The 17,168-nt window shown below is 44.3% G+C and overlaps 1 protein-coding gene across 1 annotated transcript; it reads right to left on the reverse strand.

Annotated features, from left to right (window-relative positions):
* Window positions 1–586: 586 nt before the first annotated feature.
* On the reverse strand, window positions 587–4,841 carry tbr1b (T-box brain transcription factor 1b). Its single transcript, XM_029137791.3, has 6 exons — window positions 4,047–4,841; window positions 3,664–3,818; window positions 3,356–3,477; window positions 2,965–3,123; window positions 2,648–2,709; window positions 587–2,165 (listed from the first exon to the last, which is right to left on the reverse strand). Exons 1-6 carry the CDS (start codon window positions 4,736–4,738, stop codon window positions 1,322–1,324), a joined length of 2,034 nt encoding a protein of 677 aa, XP_028993624.1. The 5' UTR covers window positions 4,739–4,841; the 3' UTR covers window positions 587–1,321.
* Window positions 4,842–17,168: the final 12,327 nt, after the last annotated feature.

Raw genomic sequence — 17,168 nt, forward strand, 5'->3', positions numbered from 1 at the left:
TGCAGGCCAGACTTTCGTTTCATGTTTCACCTCACCTCATAGTTTCAGTGTGCGTAACTGTGACTAAATAAAAGTTTTCACACCACTAATTTGCTTCTTCTCTCCCTGAAACAATTCTTGAGTCGGAAACAAGGAAATAAATATCTGTTGGCTGATTTATACAGTCACGTAGGATCATATTTATTTTATTTTAATCAACCATTATTATTATTATTATTATTATTATTATTATTATTATTATTATTATTATTATTATTATTATTATTATTATTATTATTATTATTATTATTATTATTATTATTATTTGAATTGCGTTTTGGGCTGTGTCATTTTTGACAATTAACGAACCCTCGTTTACAGTGTGTGATGTGTGAAGTACGAGGGTAACGACTCAACGACTTATCATAAGCAACTGTTAATATTTTTAACGAATTATATTGAAAAATAGGATAAGTTCAATCGCTTTCGTTTGGAGTCAATTACACTGCGCCCTGGTTCCAGCTGAACTAATTTCTGGAAAGACGCCCAAGTGACGGGTTCATGAAAAGTAGCCACGTACTTTTCATTACATTCAATAAAACATTACTTGTCGCGATGGTAACATCATTTATTATGTTTCAGTCACATTACAGCAGATACAGAGATTTTCACAACAGCATAGCGTACAGGCTATGAAAAGTAACGGCTCAAATAAAGAAATAAAACAGACCCTAAGTCTACATTACCAACATTTATAACTCTTTATCACATGAAAGTAGCAGTGATCGGTAACGTCATAAATTTTTGGTAGCCTACACCTTTGATAAAGTACAAAATACATGTCACTGACAGAGATTATTATGCCAGTATATGCTACACAAGAACATTTCATGTACAGATTCTCAGCATCTTTTTTCCACTAACAGTTTAGGCTACTTAACAAAAGGGTTTGCTTTTTTAAACACTACTTATATTCAGATTAAATCTATGCTGTGTACATCCAGTCACTATCACCAAAAGTCAGATATCTACATTATATTCATAATTACAGTGTTTTTACTTTAACAGTGTGGAAAGAATGCGGCCAGGAGTCAGTGGAAGAATTTACACTTTAGCCATTTACTGTGGAGGAGTCTCTTTTTTATTAATTAAACTGATAGATAGATAGATAGATAGATAGATAGATAGATAGATAGATAGATAGATAGATAGATAGATAGATAGATAGATAGATAGATAGATAGATAGATAGATAGATAGATAGATAGATAGATAGATAGATAGATAGATAGATAGATAGATAGATAGATAGATAGATAGATAGACTCGTCGACTCTTTGTTTTAACTGTGGGGATAGAAACTATAATAGCCAATGTCCTTTGTGCAGTTCTTCTCACACTCTCTCGGTGCCAGCAGCTCAGATTTTAACGGAGACACTGTCTCTGAAACCGGCGTGGCAGAAGGTGAGATCCTTCTCCTTTTGGCCTGTTCAAAGATACCAGAATCACTCGAATCGATGGACTTTATGGAGGACGGCGTCTCTATCCAGCTCGACTCCGACGTCATGTCCTTAGGTTTGGTTTCCTCCGAGCCGCCAATCGGTGACCTCTCGGTGGGGATGGAGTCTCCCTCCTCGGCCAGGTAGTTGGTGCTCGCCCTGCCGCCGAGAGAATTGGTGGGCCAGCATGAAAAGACCGAGCTGGATTTGCTATTTACGCCGCAGTACTGCGGCGGCGTGCGTCCTCCCCAGCCCGATGGGTCTGCGTAATAGCCAAGAGGCCGGTTGGAGCAGCCTGCCGTCGGCAGGGGAAGAGCTTTCACTCCGGCCGCTGCGTAGGACAGCAAGGTGGCCGCGTTACCGGCGAAATCAGCGGCGTCGTATGCCGAGGCAGCAAAGTCCAGTCGGTTGTTGGCAGGGGTGACAAACCATCGCTGCGGGGGGGTGGCAACAGTGGGCTCCTCGGTTTGCTGCGGGGATAGCAAGCTGTTGCCGAGTGGGACGCTGCGCTCCGTGCCAGGACCAGTCCCCACGCCAGGGTGAAAGCGAGATTTGGCATAAGTGCTGACAAATTGGTCCTGCAGGAAAGAGCTAGGCATGGCATATCTCGCACCCGGCACGATCTGTGAACGCGGAGAGTCACCCGGTGATGGAGTTAGGCGGTCGATGTCGCAGCCTGTGTAGACACTGAAAAGATGGAGAGTAAAACAGAGACACAATTCAGCAACTAGACACTGCGCTTTGGGCGGCCGTCTATAAATCAAGCAAGTCTCCGTTTCCCCAGATCGTTTCTTTCACGCGCTGAGAATAAAGGAAAAAACTGTCATTCTAGCTCCGATGCACTGGTCTGGTTCATTTGATTCAGTTGTACAAATAAAAATCCGGTCGAAATAAACGTACGATAAAAATATATTTTGTAAAAATATTTACATCGTTTTTCCAATTGCTCCAGTTGATTGAAATTGCATTATTTCACACTCTGTCTTGGTCTCCGTCCAAACCGGACGATGTACAGTAACTAATCTGCAGAATTTGTCAGATTAATTTCATCTTTCAAAGCAGAACGCGACTGATTGTATATTAGAGGTATTAGAAGCATATTAGTTTTAGGTATAGAACATTATCATAGAAAAACAGAAAACAAAAGGGAAAACAAAAGAGCATCTTACGTGTCATAGTTGTCCCGAAATCCTTTAGCAAACGGATTGTGATCAATTTTCAGTTGCGTGATCTGTAAAAAACAGTAGCGTTTGTAAGGCGATTTGCAGTTTTAGAATAATGTATCATAGTTTTTTGCATGTGAGTAAATGGGGAAATAATTTGCTGTTTAAATTAATATCCTTTTTTATTCAAAGTCTATACCCATTTTGTGGTTTAGCTTTATTTATATCATTGTTTTAACAACACCAACTATAAACACAAAATGGAATATTGCGATTCCGATAAAGTTACTGAGGCTTTGTGTCGTTACGGTGCGCGGTCTTACGTCGGTATTCTGGTAAGCGGTGACGGCGATGAACTGCGTTTCTGTGAAGGTAAAAGTCTGGACTCTGCCTGGTTGGCTTGTGTCCTCTGTCCCATCCTCGTTTACTTCCACCACATGGAGCCTGGGCTGGTACTTGTGGAGAGACTGGAGAACCACCATCTGGAGATTCAATTGAAGACGCACGTCAGAAGCTCAATCTCAAACTTTGGGTAGATGAAAGACACACAATAGTCTGATAATCCATTTTAATTTGATAATTATTATAGCATCACTGTTACGATATAAATTGAGAAACTCGTTGAATGCAACCCTTCACAAATTAAAAAAATAACATTTCGACAGTGCAACAGACAGGGTTCCAACACAAACTCTGACCGCAGCGATGCATTACCTGTCCCGTGTTGTTGGAGGCACCTTTGTTGTTTGTGAGCTTTAGTTTTCCAAACGATATTTCTTGACGCATCCAGTGCGCGCCAGTATTTGGTGAGTCCGGGTGCATGTAAACCCTATTGCCTTTACATAAAAAAAGAAACAGGAAGACGAATTTTTATATGGCTATTTATGATTATTGAGAAAGAATTTCGATTGCTATAAAATATTTAATTTGAATGTAAAAATACTGTGAGCACTAACTTCTTAAGAAAATTATTCTAATGTGCATGAAACGTGATATTAAAAAAACTATTTTTAAATATATACCTATTACATTTGTGTCTGCTTTTCCACATGGCACCCACTTTCCTCCTTGGAATCGCCAGTGATTTGGATCAGCGAGTATTACATCCACAAATATATTGTAGTGCGCGGTTGGGTCGAGGCCAGAAATGTTGAAGCTTAGAAATGGGAACATTCGCCTGTGGGAAAAAATGGAAGGCTGATTTAGGAACATTTCGAAAAATACGAAAATCAGATTCTATTCCCAGATTATTGCCAGCTCGTCTTCTTTTACTTGAAAAACATCTCATTCGACGCCGGCGCGTTTAGATTTTCTCAAACTTTAAATAAAAGCTCGACGGCCGCGTGGCCAAAATTCGATTCGCTCCGCGGGCGTGCGGCGGACGAGCCCGCGTGCGCGCACTTACCGCCCTTGCTTTGTGATGATCATCTCAGTCTGGTGCCTGTGGAACTTCAACCACAGGGCCCTGTTGCACAGATACACCTGCGCCTTCCCCGGAACCAGTCCCGCCTGCGCCGAGGAGAACTGGTAAAAAGCCCCTCCTTGGTACGTGTGTCCATACTGCTGCGCGTACGGGTAGCCCGCCGTCGGGTAGCCTTGAGGAGACGTGTTGGTAAGAAGGCTGTTATAAGCTCCATTGGTTATGACCGGGTGATGGGCCATGTAGCGACTGGGACTTCCAATAGAAAACGCCGGATGCGCCGGTCCATGCTGGCTCGCGTACGGGAACATGGCAGTGGGAGCTGCTGAGATCGGCTGTGGCTGCGTGGATGGAGAAAAGATGCACCTTTCTCCTGCAGCTCCATCGAAATTATGACGGATGTCAGAGACTCCGTGAAGATCAGGAGAGAGTTTGCCCCTCTGGACGTCCCCTGATGCGTCCTTGGAGTCGGGAAAATTGTCTGCCTCTGACTGATTCGTCATCTCCCTGGAGTTTTTTTTCAGAGGTGAACTTCTCTCCAGGTTGTCACTTGCAGATATAATAGGATGGTCCTGCAACGAAAGCTCTGCTCCATCGGCGCTCGGAAAGCCACTGCCCACATTCATAAATTTCTTGGAGAGATCACTCGCTGGCGAGATGCAATTCTCGACTTGCATAGCGCAATGGGAAGCCGCTATTAGCTCAACCTATATCACAAGCGTTTGCACACGCCTTTCCCAATCTAACACTATGAGAACGCCTATGCTATGCCTTGAAGCGCGGAAGGCAGCAAATTAGCCAACTGACACCATCCTGCAATCAGGAAGGATTTTCTTTCCATCACTCTCCCGCTTTGCTAATGAAACAAGTACCGCCATTGGTTAACTCACGGCTGTAATTTAATTAGACAGCTCTTAATTAGGACAATATGAGGAACGCTGTGACCAAAGTGATTTGTTTGTAGTGTGACACGGGCCTGCACGTGACTAACGCGTCCACTCTCCACTGTTACTTTTAATACATATATGAACTAAAATATCGTATGGCTAAAAATAAAAGGAGAGAGGATGCGGCGGTTTCCGGCTGTCAGTCGTAACGCCGGCCGCGTTATTTACCTATTTATCCGCGTTATTTACCTATTTATGCGCCATGAGTGCCAAAGTGTGTTTGCGGAGGAAACCAAGATTTATTATTAACAGGCCAAAAATGACGGTCCATCACAGGCAGAGCACGGGATGCCTTAAAATGTTTGTGATATAGCGTGAAATCATGGCGTCCCTCTGAAGATGTGTTTATGAGTCCCACAGCTGGTAAATATTTCATGCACTAAACTTATGAACCAGGGCACTGATAACAGGCTGCTGTGGCGAAGACGAGATCTCTAAAAGCAGGACACGTCTGGTACTTTTGATTTTCACATACAATTTATTATTATTATTCTAAGAAGCTAATGATTAGGAGCCTATTTAACAACAACTCGAAGTGCATAACATTATGTAATGTGCCTGCAATGCATTGGAAAAATAACATAGGGAAATTAGGACTGACTCTAGACAAACAATGAAGAACGAGTGACAGACAAATGACACTTAAAGTAGAAAAGAAAACAAAGAAACTATATTTAATTACAGTTACTGTCAAATATGTTTTATTTTTTTAAGTTTTTACTCTTGCTGTCTTTCTGTGGCTGCTCCAGCAATTGAATTTCCCCAGTGTGGGATAAATAAAGTTTATCTATCTCTCAATCTAATGTGGCTACAAGAGGTGAAATCCACTTTATAACTCTTGAAGTCCTCCAGGTTGTACAGGTTGTTTACAACTGAAATTACAGAGCAAGTGAACACGACTGTAAATCAGTGCATGAGTCGTCCAATGTCAAAGAGAACTTGATTGCGTCCGTTTTTTTGCGTAGAAAATGCAGTCATCACATCCTGCAGTCTCGCTCCACGGAGCAGCGTTTCCAGCTCGTTCCGCCGAGCGTGGAACGGTCTGAACACGCGAGGTTAAAGGCAGACGGATCGGGGCCCGCTTCGCCGCCGAGCTGGTCCACGGGTTTGTATCTCTAATGAAGAGCCAGGACTCTCTGAAGCTAACAAGAGGGGTCATTACAGTAGGGCTATAGGGTCCAGCAATCTATTCTTGTGAAATGTACAAGCACGGGCTTGTCTGTGCCCGAGGAGGAGAGGCCACTCTCTGCTCTCCTCATTACAGGATTATGGTTCACTTCCATCACTGGTCTTTAATAAGCATAAAAACGTGCTTGCTCTCCTCCCTCCTGAACAAACCAATTGTTGAGTCACCCGTGCAGCAACTCGGTGTGTTCCCCCAGGTGCTTTGGTGCCTGTTTATCGGGCTAAGTCCTCCCTTTCCATTGGCTCAGCCGGCCAGTGGACATAACCAAGGAGGAGGTGGGGGGCTGGTTTGTTGTACTCGTGGCCAGCTTTGTTCCTCTGGGACTTGTAGACGTGAGTGTGTTGGAGGTTTGAGACTCCTGCCTTGCACCAGCCTTCTGTTGACCAGCTGAGCTTCAGGCACTGGCCCCTGATGAGCAGCAATTATGCTACTTATCAGCTATAAGTCGTTTCATTTAATTTCTTTACATCTGTACAATCGGGGAGTACAAAGACCGGCATAAACAATGAGAGACCTTCCCAAAAACATCCTTCCAGGATAAATGCTGTTTTCAAACCAAATCTGGCGGATAATGTTTATCTGAGCATTAAATTAGCTTTTTATTAAGCGGCGCGTGACTTTTTTTTTTTTTTTATTATTGTTGTACCGGAGGAATCTGCTTTCCACCTGGGTCTAATCTAATCAATGTGAATGACAAGGAGAGAAAGAGCCTGAAAGTGAGCACCAGCTTAGGGACTTTACCTAATGCCCAGCACTGTCACTTCAATGATATGATCACAGCACACAATATGACAACAAAATTATAGCCAGCAAGGATATGGGGACATAGTGTGCTACTCCAGTCAGGTGAAATTGCTTTTTCCGACTATGAAATGGCTTGTCTCTTGTCGGATGGGTAAACATTTCCTTGTCAGGCCAGTAATAAGGAATGAGGCACACTGGGCTGAACTAAGAGGGTAGAGCCAAGGTTATTTGGGATTCATGACAGGTAGTGGCTTATATTACAGCGACACTAAAAATTTTATGGGAATGCATTTAAGATGGCCTTTAAGTTATTTATATGTTGTTTGCCACATGTCACATTGCAATTTCCATCAATACATCAAAGTGATGTATTCCCTCCCCTTTTTTTCATGGTTTGGGTTTTTTAAAATAGGCAAAACCTGTGTTTATCTGAAGTCTTTAATTAACTAGCATGACTAATCCGGCCGCGCGTGCTAGTCCATTGTGCTATGCTAACGTAGCTTTAGCCCCCCTGTGGTTTCCTGCCATCAGTGATCTGCTCTGTCACAGGGCGTCAGGGTGCTCTCTGACAGCAGGAGGGCTGCTAAGGGGCGGAGTGGACAGTTGTGGCTTTTAAAGCCTTATTAGCAGTCCTCCCTGGACACACCAAGACACGCGTCTACGCAGAAGTGCACTCCTACACCTGCTCATTATTGATGGCCTTAAAGGTCGCCCAGCCAGACCAGACCCAGCCGCGAGTCCTTACCGCACAGCTCACAGCAAATTAACCTCAGGACAGGTGATGGCGGGGCTCGGCGGAGTCACACGCCAGCCATTACCATACCTGAGACTGGAGGGATGCTCCACCCAAAAACAAATATTTATACACTAATTACCTGAACCTGGGGGTAATTCAAATAAACAATGTGAATCATATGAGGCCAAATAGGAACCAAACGCAGGTTGCAATCATGTGGGACTGGTGGCACAATTATACATCTTTTCATCGTTATTGATTTGTCAACTCATCATGTTAAACATTTTTAAACATCTTACTTATTTTTCTGAACGCAAAATGTTCCAAGGTTATAACTTCAGCGTGACAGACGCCACAATTTCACTTTCAGCACGACTGACACATAAATCCTGATCTTGATATAGACTATTTATTTAATTTTATTGCTCACAACAAACTGCGCTAATAATATTTTAACTTCTACATTTCTGTCACTGTCAGCTCTTTTTTTTCCCCCTACATCATAATTAGCACACTCTTATGGAAATAATAGTTCACCTCCTAGGTACGAGTCATGAGCTCTCTCCACGCTGCTAAGCTGAGCTCTCTCCTCTGCAAAAAAAAAAAAAAAACCTAGAATAACATGAATCCACTTGATGGTGTGTAAAATTCATGCATAATTATAAACGTGTGAATTTAGTCTCATACCAATTCTGTGGCAAAGTAACACTTGTAAAATATAGTAATCCTTGGGGTACTACAGTCCCTGAGAGTAATGTCTACAGACGCTTCACGCTCTGTAATGTGTATTATTTGGCCTAACAAATGGCAGGGGTATAATGTCAGGGCTCCCAAAGTTAGTAGAAAGGATAATGTACCCAGGAAAACTTCTCTTATCACCTGCTACTGACCCGTTATCAGCTGTTTGGTTCGCCGCTAGTCTCCCTTTAAATTTTAAAGAGGCTGTGTGACCCGGTGAGTGCAGCTGGGGTTTGTGACCATTTTGTTATTTCTGCTGCCATGCGCCGTCAGACGTCTGCAAGTGAAGAACATGGCCACTGTCCCCAGCAAGCCCACGGGCATGAAAAATTCACAGCGACCCCACTTTTTGAGCCATTTCCGATGAAAAGCACGCCGAAATGAAACTGACTTATGCCAAATGAATATCATTGAGCCGCTGTGATTGTGAGGCTGATGTTTGTAACTTGGGAATTATTTATAAAGCATCAGGTCCATTTTAAGAGCGCCTGTGCCGTGAAGTGTGCACCTACTCCATTGAGAATACTGGGAGGTTTTCCCGTGTGCTATCAGCCTAAACCTGAACAATAGGAAACACAAGGCTGCAGTCCAGTAATTTAAGCTTTGCCTTTTTTTTGACGTGAGCCTACTTTGCTTAGACAGGATGAAAATAAGTACTAATTACCCAGTCACAGCTGTGTCCGCCAGCTCATTGTTCAATTGATAACTAGGTTGACATGATGATGAGTGTTTTAACTAAGAACAACAACTTCAAAACCTGTTTTTTCCGATCAATCAAATCCGGAGGTTTGCGCTTTAGTATCTTTAATTACACTCATAATAAAATGATGCATTTGGGGAAACATTCATATAATAAAGCGCAACTGATGCGCAAGAACCTGTGGAAGAAATCAAAATTCTCCGTTTGAGGAGAAAATATTTTGGGGAGAATAGGAGCAAACAGGCGACAGTCGTGTTACAAGAATAATCTTCATTAAAGTCACAGGCAACAACACCAGGCCAACACACAGCTCATTGGGAATGCAGTGTGAAAAGAGAGGCCCACAGATTATCACTCTACGCAACTCATGTTTAATTTATCCAGGAGCAATATTGTCAAGAGCCCTACCGTTCCAAAGAAGCCGAGGCTGATAAAAGCTGGAGGAAGACTCAGGGAAGCCCAAAAATAACACAGGCTTCGAGTAAAATGTCGCAAAATGGAGAGAACACACTGGAGAGGGGACGCATTAGAGACATCTGTGATATGTTTAGCGCAGCTTCACAGCAGTGAAACCTACCTGCTTTGGGCTTGTTAATATTTCAAAGGATGATATCTAAATGGGGGTTGACTTTGAAAAATGTTCACACAACAACTAGACATGATACGCGGCACTTAACCTTTGCTCTGATTCGGATCTATTCTACAGACCTCCCCCCAAAACCGTGGAGCAGAGAGGATGCTCAGCCCTTGAATGCATGAAATAAAAGTAGAAAAAACAAAATAGTCCTACACTGGTATAAGAAGTAACCCTAAACCAATTTCTGTGCTCTATGGTGTGCTTTTTTCCCTCCTCCCCCTCCTCCTCCCTATGGCTGAGAGTGAAATGGAATTGCCTCTCACATTCAAAGACAGCTCTAGGAAGGTGATAATAGAGCTACTCCCTGCTGTCTGCAGGCAGGAAATAGGAAAGTGGCATATGGGGCCAGGAACCAAATAGAGAGGAAATGTGACCAGGCAAGGGAAGAAACTAAAGGAAAGGTTAATGATCAGTTCTGAATTCTACTGGGAAGAGAACCGTGTTCCAAGTTGAGAGGAAAAATAAATGTGACACGATTTATGTCTCCGCCGCGCACATCTCGGCTGTCGCAAACAAACACGTGGAAAGCGGCTGATTTCCTCGGCAAACTTTTGCCGAAGACGCGGCCCGAACAGGACGCGAACGCGGCCCCGTGCACGCAACAGTAACAGGAACGCGCCGTGTTTCGCGAGGGGCCCAGAAAAACAATATATCACACGTTTCCATTATTTCACACTGATTACCGAGATGAGAAATGCAGACAGGGCCCTATAATCAAGATAGAATCCGTCTTCACAGTCTCACCAGTATGCTCCAACAAGTGTGAACTACTGGCTGGAGTCCTACTGCTGCCTTTATAGCAGCCCAACGCGCTCTCCGGCCTGCATCGTCTCCACCAGCCTTCAGGAATTGATCCACTTTTCAAGCGATCAGGAAACTAGTGACTAAAATAGACACTGGACACCAAGAGGCGATTCAGGGAGGATTTTAAAAAAAAATACAAAAGGACAAATTGTAGGAAAGCGTTTGCAGCTTAATGTGAGTGACAAGATAGGAATCGGTGCTGTGGGTGTGTGATCATTAGGGCGAACGTGGGCCACATTAGCGGAGAGTGAATACGCTTTTCAGAGTTTCATCCTGTTACCACACCTTGGTGGGAAGAGTTTGTGCCCTTTCACCACGAGGCTACGTCCCCAGTCAGCTACTTGGAATCAATTCTGATGCAATTTGCACCTGTCTGTTTAATTGACTGAAGAAAACGAGAAAAGAATCCGCCGTCGTTCCTGCACGATGTGGAGTTTAGCGGCATTTCACCACAAACGTGCGTCAGTGTTCTGTTTGTGCGTAGAGTGAAATCGTCCATTATCTTCACATTAGCGCTAAATCACTCCAGATCTGCAAAGTGGGCTCAGCCGCTGGACATTAGAGGCCGAGCAGCGTCACACGGGCCGGGCTTTTCCAGATCTGACAGCTGGATCATTTGAAGCTGACACGATAACACTTAAATGCAAAGGTGACATGACAGTGTCTCCAGAGCCAGATGGATCAATACTCAGTTGGCTCATCAGGGTCTGAGCAGTGGTTCTGCAGCCATGTTGGGTTGTTGGTGTTTTTTTTGTTTTTTTTTTTGCTGCTGCTGTTTTGAAAATAGGCTGTCGCTGTCTGGCACCGTGTCGGCAACGTTATCAATGAGCAGATTTCCCTTTCTTATGTTGCGACTGAAATATTTGTAGACCGGATTTAACAAAACAGCTCAGGATTCCAGAGGAGACTTTACGCCGTGTAGTTTAGCATTTTAGCATAGTCGGACAGGAAAAGCTCAGGTCCCGGTGTAAAGGCAGCAGCGGCTGGTCCGTCTGAGGTTTGCTGTAATATCAAAGTAAGTTGCGGCCAAAATGATCAACGACCTCTCGGCCTGTAGTTGCAGTCAAAAGGCGCTCGAAGAAGCCCGCTTCTCCAAAAACGCCCCCCAGTGAGGCGGCCAAGAAGTCCCGTAGATCAGTTAGAAAATCTCGGCAAGTTGCCTTGGTGACCGTCCAGGCTGCACCGACTGGCACCACGTCCAGCTTCACCCCCCCCCCCTTCTCCCATCCACATCTATACACTTAAATAAAAAACCTAATTCTGTCTTTCAAATAATTCAGCAGTCCCTTTTCCCTGGTAGAGGTACGGACCATTGTTGAATAATGCAGCCAGACAGGGATCTCCCTGAGCTGGTCTCCACAGGCATCACTGAGTAGGGCTGATCCCAGTTGAGTAGCATCTATGACGGTGACATCATCATTCACACAAGGAGATATGATAAGACAGTAGTACACTACTACACAACTTGAGCCAACTCTAAAGCAGGCAGTGGTGTTACTCATTTAAACCAATCCACTGGCCATCTGTTGATGCTAAAACCATGGTCTGACTGCCATTTCTAAATCAAATACCATCAGTGTGCATTCATTGCTTTCTTAACCCAGACATGTTTTTTTTTAAAGCACTGGGAGAAAAAAAAATTCGTAGCTTGCGAGACACATATTCTCTTTTTACCTTGTGTGATTGTGGTGGGTGTGTAAATGTAAAAAACCACAGGGACGAGCAGCTAAGGAGGAAGAAAACAACACGTGCATGCAGCCGCGGCAGCAGCAGGTCTCTACCTTTGCAGATTAGGGCACTGGGAGCACTTTGCAGGTTGTTGTCACAGGTATGACGAGGGAGAATTGCGCTTTCTATCCCCAGGTTGCACGAGGTGTGAAAATGTGCAGCCAATTTGTTTTGTGCAGAATTAGACAAGGGAAAAAACCGCATTGGTTTCTATACCTGCCTCGCGTTTGATTTGGATATTATTTTATTATTTTATTCTTTGTTTTTTTTTTTTTGTTTTTTTTCAGTATCTTCGTGGTGCGTTTACGTTCTGGTTCAACGGTTACTTTAACCGGACAGCGCGTGACACCAAATCGACCGAACGCAGCGCTGCGTCGGAAACAAAAGCCGTCCAATTCAGCGAGCGCCACGAAATCACAAGGACAAAGAGAGAGTGTGAGCATTGGCACAGGAATCACTGATCTTGGGGGAATTGGCAAGACCAACGGCAAGCAAGTGTATTACATATGGCGTGCCATTTTCACAGCTTCCACAAAGAGAACATAAAAAGTGTTATCCCTAAGATATCCACGGAAGACAATAAACAACAACCTAGACGCGCGGAGTCTGTTTAAATGGCGCAACAAAGACTTTGCGGGTGCGCGAATGCGCCGCTCCTGTCTGAGCCCGGCGCGATGACGAGCGCGCGCCGACGGCAAACGAAGCCGTCCTCCCACTAATCCTATGAGGTGTCAGTCAGGAAGCCGGCCCGCCAGGATGACTTTCAGCTCTAATCAAGCCAGATGGTTTCTTAACGCTGCATAAATGAATGGATTCGCCTCTAACAAGGTTCATGTTCTTCCACACGTGGCGCAAAGGTGGTCGGCGCGAGAATAGGGGAGGCGCGCTCGCAGCCTGGAGCGAGTGCAGTACAATATGCGGCCTCCGTCGTCACGCTCGCGCTTCCGCGCCCCGAACCCGCCGCGATCCTATTCCGCATCGCGTCGTGTTCCGCCGCGCCTTCCCTGCGCCAGCCGCTATCAATTACGCGGCCATCTTTCAATTATTGTATGTTGTTTTTTTTTAAATACCTGCTAATGATTTGCGAATCTGCCGCGGTTGTGGTCTGATTGTGCCGGGCAATAAGCAGCTACTGTACACTTAGGCACCTTTTTTTCAATTAGATGCGGCTGCTGGCTTTTGAGTCATTAAGTCATTTGGTGCAAGCGTGTCCACCTTACACTTTGCCAAAGGTGTTTCTGCAGTTGGTGTTAGGCAGCAGCCTCTCAGCCCCGATGCAAAGCCGCCGCTCCATGTAAGAGGACTCCGAAGACAACACAAAAGTGCCCACTGTGATGCTCACTGGGGATTTTGATATTCACACCTGTACTAGGTGTTGTTTGGGAGCCTGATAAGCATGTGTGAAGCCAGAGGGGTGACTAGAATGAGGGCCTTATTTGAAGGGACAGATCTTTTTTGCTATATCTATCAAGGACAACACTGTTGTGTTTTTTTTTATTTTCATGTATGACAATAACAAGGGACAAAGCTAATCAAGCACGGTGTATCTTAGCTACCAGCCATGTGTCTAATTGAAGCTGCACACGGCCATATGGGCATGTGCGAAAAATAGAATGTCCAATAACTACATAAGGATTCGAGCAGCACGTGGAAAAATAAAATATTTCCAACATCATTGCCAGTCTGATAGTCAGTGACAACACAGCTCATGAACTGAGGATTCGGCTCAAAGCTGTTGCAACAATTCATGTGAAAATTCCACGACGAGGGGGAAATTTACCGAGCAGCGCATCCGGCGAAATCATTTTCAGCGTATGAGGAAATCGCAGACCTTATCATTACAGGATCAGAGGCTGGAAAACAAAGTGCATGAAAGTTGCTCCTCCTCTCTCTACATTGGTGATGTTCAGAGGCAGCCTGTTATTGGAGGTGTTAATTGGCAAATTCAGTACAAGTCAAGAGCATGTTCCCTGTCGTCCTCGCCCGGCGAGGCTAGGTCATTAAACCGAGAATGGATTCTTTCATGCTGCCTTAACCCTTGAATTGCAAGTTACCATTCCACAAACATCCCCATGCTCCATCCCACCCCCACGTGTCAAGGAGAAAAACAACCTACACTGCTTCACCAGCTACAATCAAGTAGCGGGAGGATGACATCTTGGGAGCCAGACCTTCAGTCATACAATTATTTCAAATTGGCAGCCAAATGTCTTGGAAAAGTTCAGAAGCTTGCAAATGTCCAACACCCCAGCATTCCCTCAGTAAACATTTGAAAGTCTTCGCCGTGGCGGCTGCGGAACAAGGCGATCAACAACCCCTGATCAGTGCGTTTTGTGTTGTGTGTGTGGAACAAGCCCCTCATCCGCCTGAAATGTGAGCCTCCTCTGGGGTTCCGGGTGCGATCTCACCACTGCCTCTGTCATCACTTGCTGTGACTGCCAAATCTCTGCTCCAGGAATCAGGGCTCTCAGACCAGCACCGAAACAAACACAATGGAGACGACGGGGCCGTTCCGGGACTCTGCACAGGCGGCGGCGGCTTCGACACGTTTAATCGAACACAAAGTCCGGGACCGGGAGCGACGAGGAGCCCGACGCGTGGCGGGACGACTGCGAGGTGATGCTGTCAGCTCTCGGCGCCACCAGAGTTGGCAGTGCCTCCTGCCAACGGTGACCAGTGCACACACAGTTGAATATGCTTCCCCCCTAAGTTGTTAATTATCTAAATGACATTGATGTGAAGAGGCCATTCTAGCCAGGTGACCTTAATCCACTTGCTATCGCTCTGTTTGGTTTCCATTTGATTAAACCCTTTAACAAGTCTCTTTTTTTTATTGTGTTATATCTCTTTGGCGATAGCATGATCTGATAAACGTTGGTTAAATATTTAGAGGAGTAATTGACGAAAATAGTGATGTAGTGGAACTTTCTATTGTCTTCTGCAATAATAGTCCAACTACTGGTCAGGACAGTCAAATGTATGGGGTTAAAATTAAAAATGGTATATTTATTTTAATATAATATGACTTTATTGACATTTATCAAGATGTCATCAACCCATCATGCACAAATACAGTGAGATGTCCAGGAATACAAAGACTACACGTTATAAAGAATCAAAATGGGATGTCAATACTTTTAAGGAATGGCAGGAAGAGACGCTGCGACCATTTTGTGTCGGTGTCAAAGGATGTGTACAAATACAGTAATTAGAAAACATACAAAATGTTGTATGCAAAAAGAGCTGTTTGTGACAGGTCAGTTGTAGTAATGACCAGGTTTCAGGAGTTAGTTCAAAGCTGCTATTTTGTGAATAATGAGATTATTGATTCCATATAATATTACTGTTAGTGGCCATTGGATATTTTTTGACATTGCAATTAGAAAGAAACCGTAGTTTCTGGTGACATAATAAAGATACCATTCATGTGAAGGAGCTTTGTTATATTAATAAGTGTTGTTTGACGTATTTGTTCATTTATCAAAAGCATTCCTAATCTCATTCCCAGTCAGTTACTGACTCTCCGGGAGCACCAGCCCGTCCTCTAGGTGCACGCCGGTCGCAGGCCGCAGAGATCGGGCTGTGCCCAGGATAACGGACAGGCTCGCTGAGCAGTGGTAGAGTGCCAGCAGCTTCGCGGCGCGGCCGTTTCCTCCCTCTTCTCCCTACTTGGAGTGACTGTGGTCCCCCGAAGCCAACGACTTCCCCGTCTCCCCCGAACTCCGCAGCACCGAGCGGCGGTGCAGAAGCGCTGCTGATTAGCATGCAGTAATGATGGTGAGCTGGGCTCCATTGTTCTAACACCTCCCCTCTCCTCCGCACCAATCTGTCACCATTCAGTGGGCTAGAGCTGCCTCAAATGCTTCTCTCCACAAATGAGATGGATAATTAGTTGCCCCTCACGAATGCTGCACTCTTCTCACCCCTGATTGCTTTCACCTTCTTGCTCCTGGCAATTTTGACACCTTGTAATCAGCTTGCTACTTCTCCGTCTCAATCCATATCCTACTCATGTTTTTGTCCTCTCTCATTTTTATTGCTATTACATCTATTTCAAATCCACTGCCTCCGGTAGGAAATGTCCCAAAAAGCCGGACTGCACTTTCTATTTAGTGAAAGAGCGACCAATAGCAGTGCACCAGAAAAGCAGCAGTTCACATTACTACGTGTACAGTGTAAGGAAACGCAGCGAAGGATCTTAGCTGTCAGCACGAATTTCCTCTTCCAAATAACAATGAATGACAACATAATTATGAGCAAGCAGCTGTTCATGATCCCTGAGAGAAAAGCACGCAGGCTGCACAATGTTCGACTCTTCACAGATTAACCAGAGAGGACCATTAGGGATGTGCATGTGCCAAAAAAAATCTGAATAAAAATTGCTTTCAGTGTCCAGGAGATGATGTGAAATGTAAAATTAGGTGGTTTATATTACACCAAAATAATCAGGCCTTATGTGTTGCACATAATTGAGATATAATATTCTATAATACCCGTTAGATGTATACTAAATGAAAATAACTGCACATCTTTCTTCTAATTAGTCAAACTCATTTTAGACAACAACTCATTAGTTGGGCATCACAAGGTCACATTTTTAGAGCCGTCATTGTTTTTTTTTTAAGTGAAACGCTCAGCATCAAAGATCAGTTTAGCTCGAAATAACAAATCAATCAGTTTATTAAGCAGTGTCTTATTACTATAAGCCCATTAGAAGAAAGAATGAGCCTGTATGCGATCACCAGCTCATCCAGTAAAACCAGCACAAAGCTGGTGAAGTGCTCCATGCACAGCGCCAGTATTCCTCTAAACTACACAGTAAAGAAGCAGCGTGATTACTCCCAAATGTTTGAAACAACCCTGCTGAAGGCTGAAAGCGATGTGGCG

Source organism: Betta splendens, chromosome 21 (genome assembly GCF_900634795.4).
Source record: "Betta splendens chromosome 21, fBetSpl5.4, whole genome shotgun sequence".
NCBI lineage: Eukaryota > Metazoa > Chordata > Actinopteri > Anabantiformes > Osphronemidae > Betta > Betta splendens.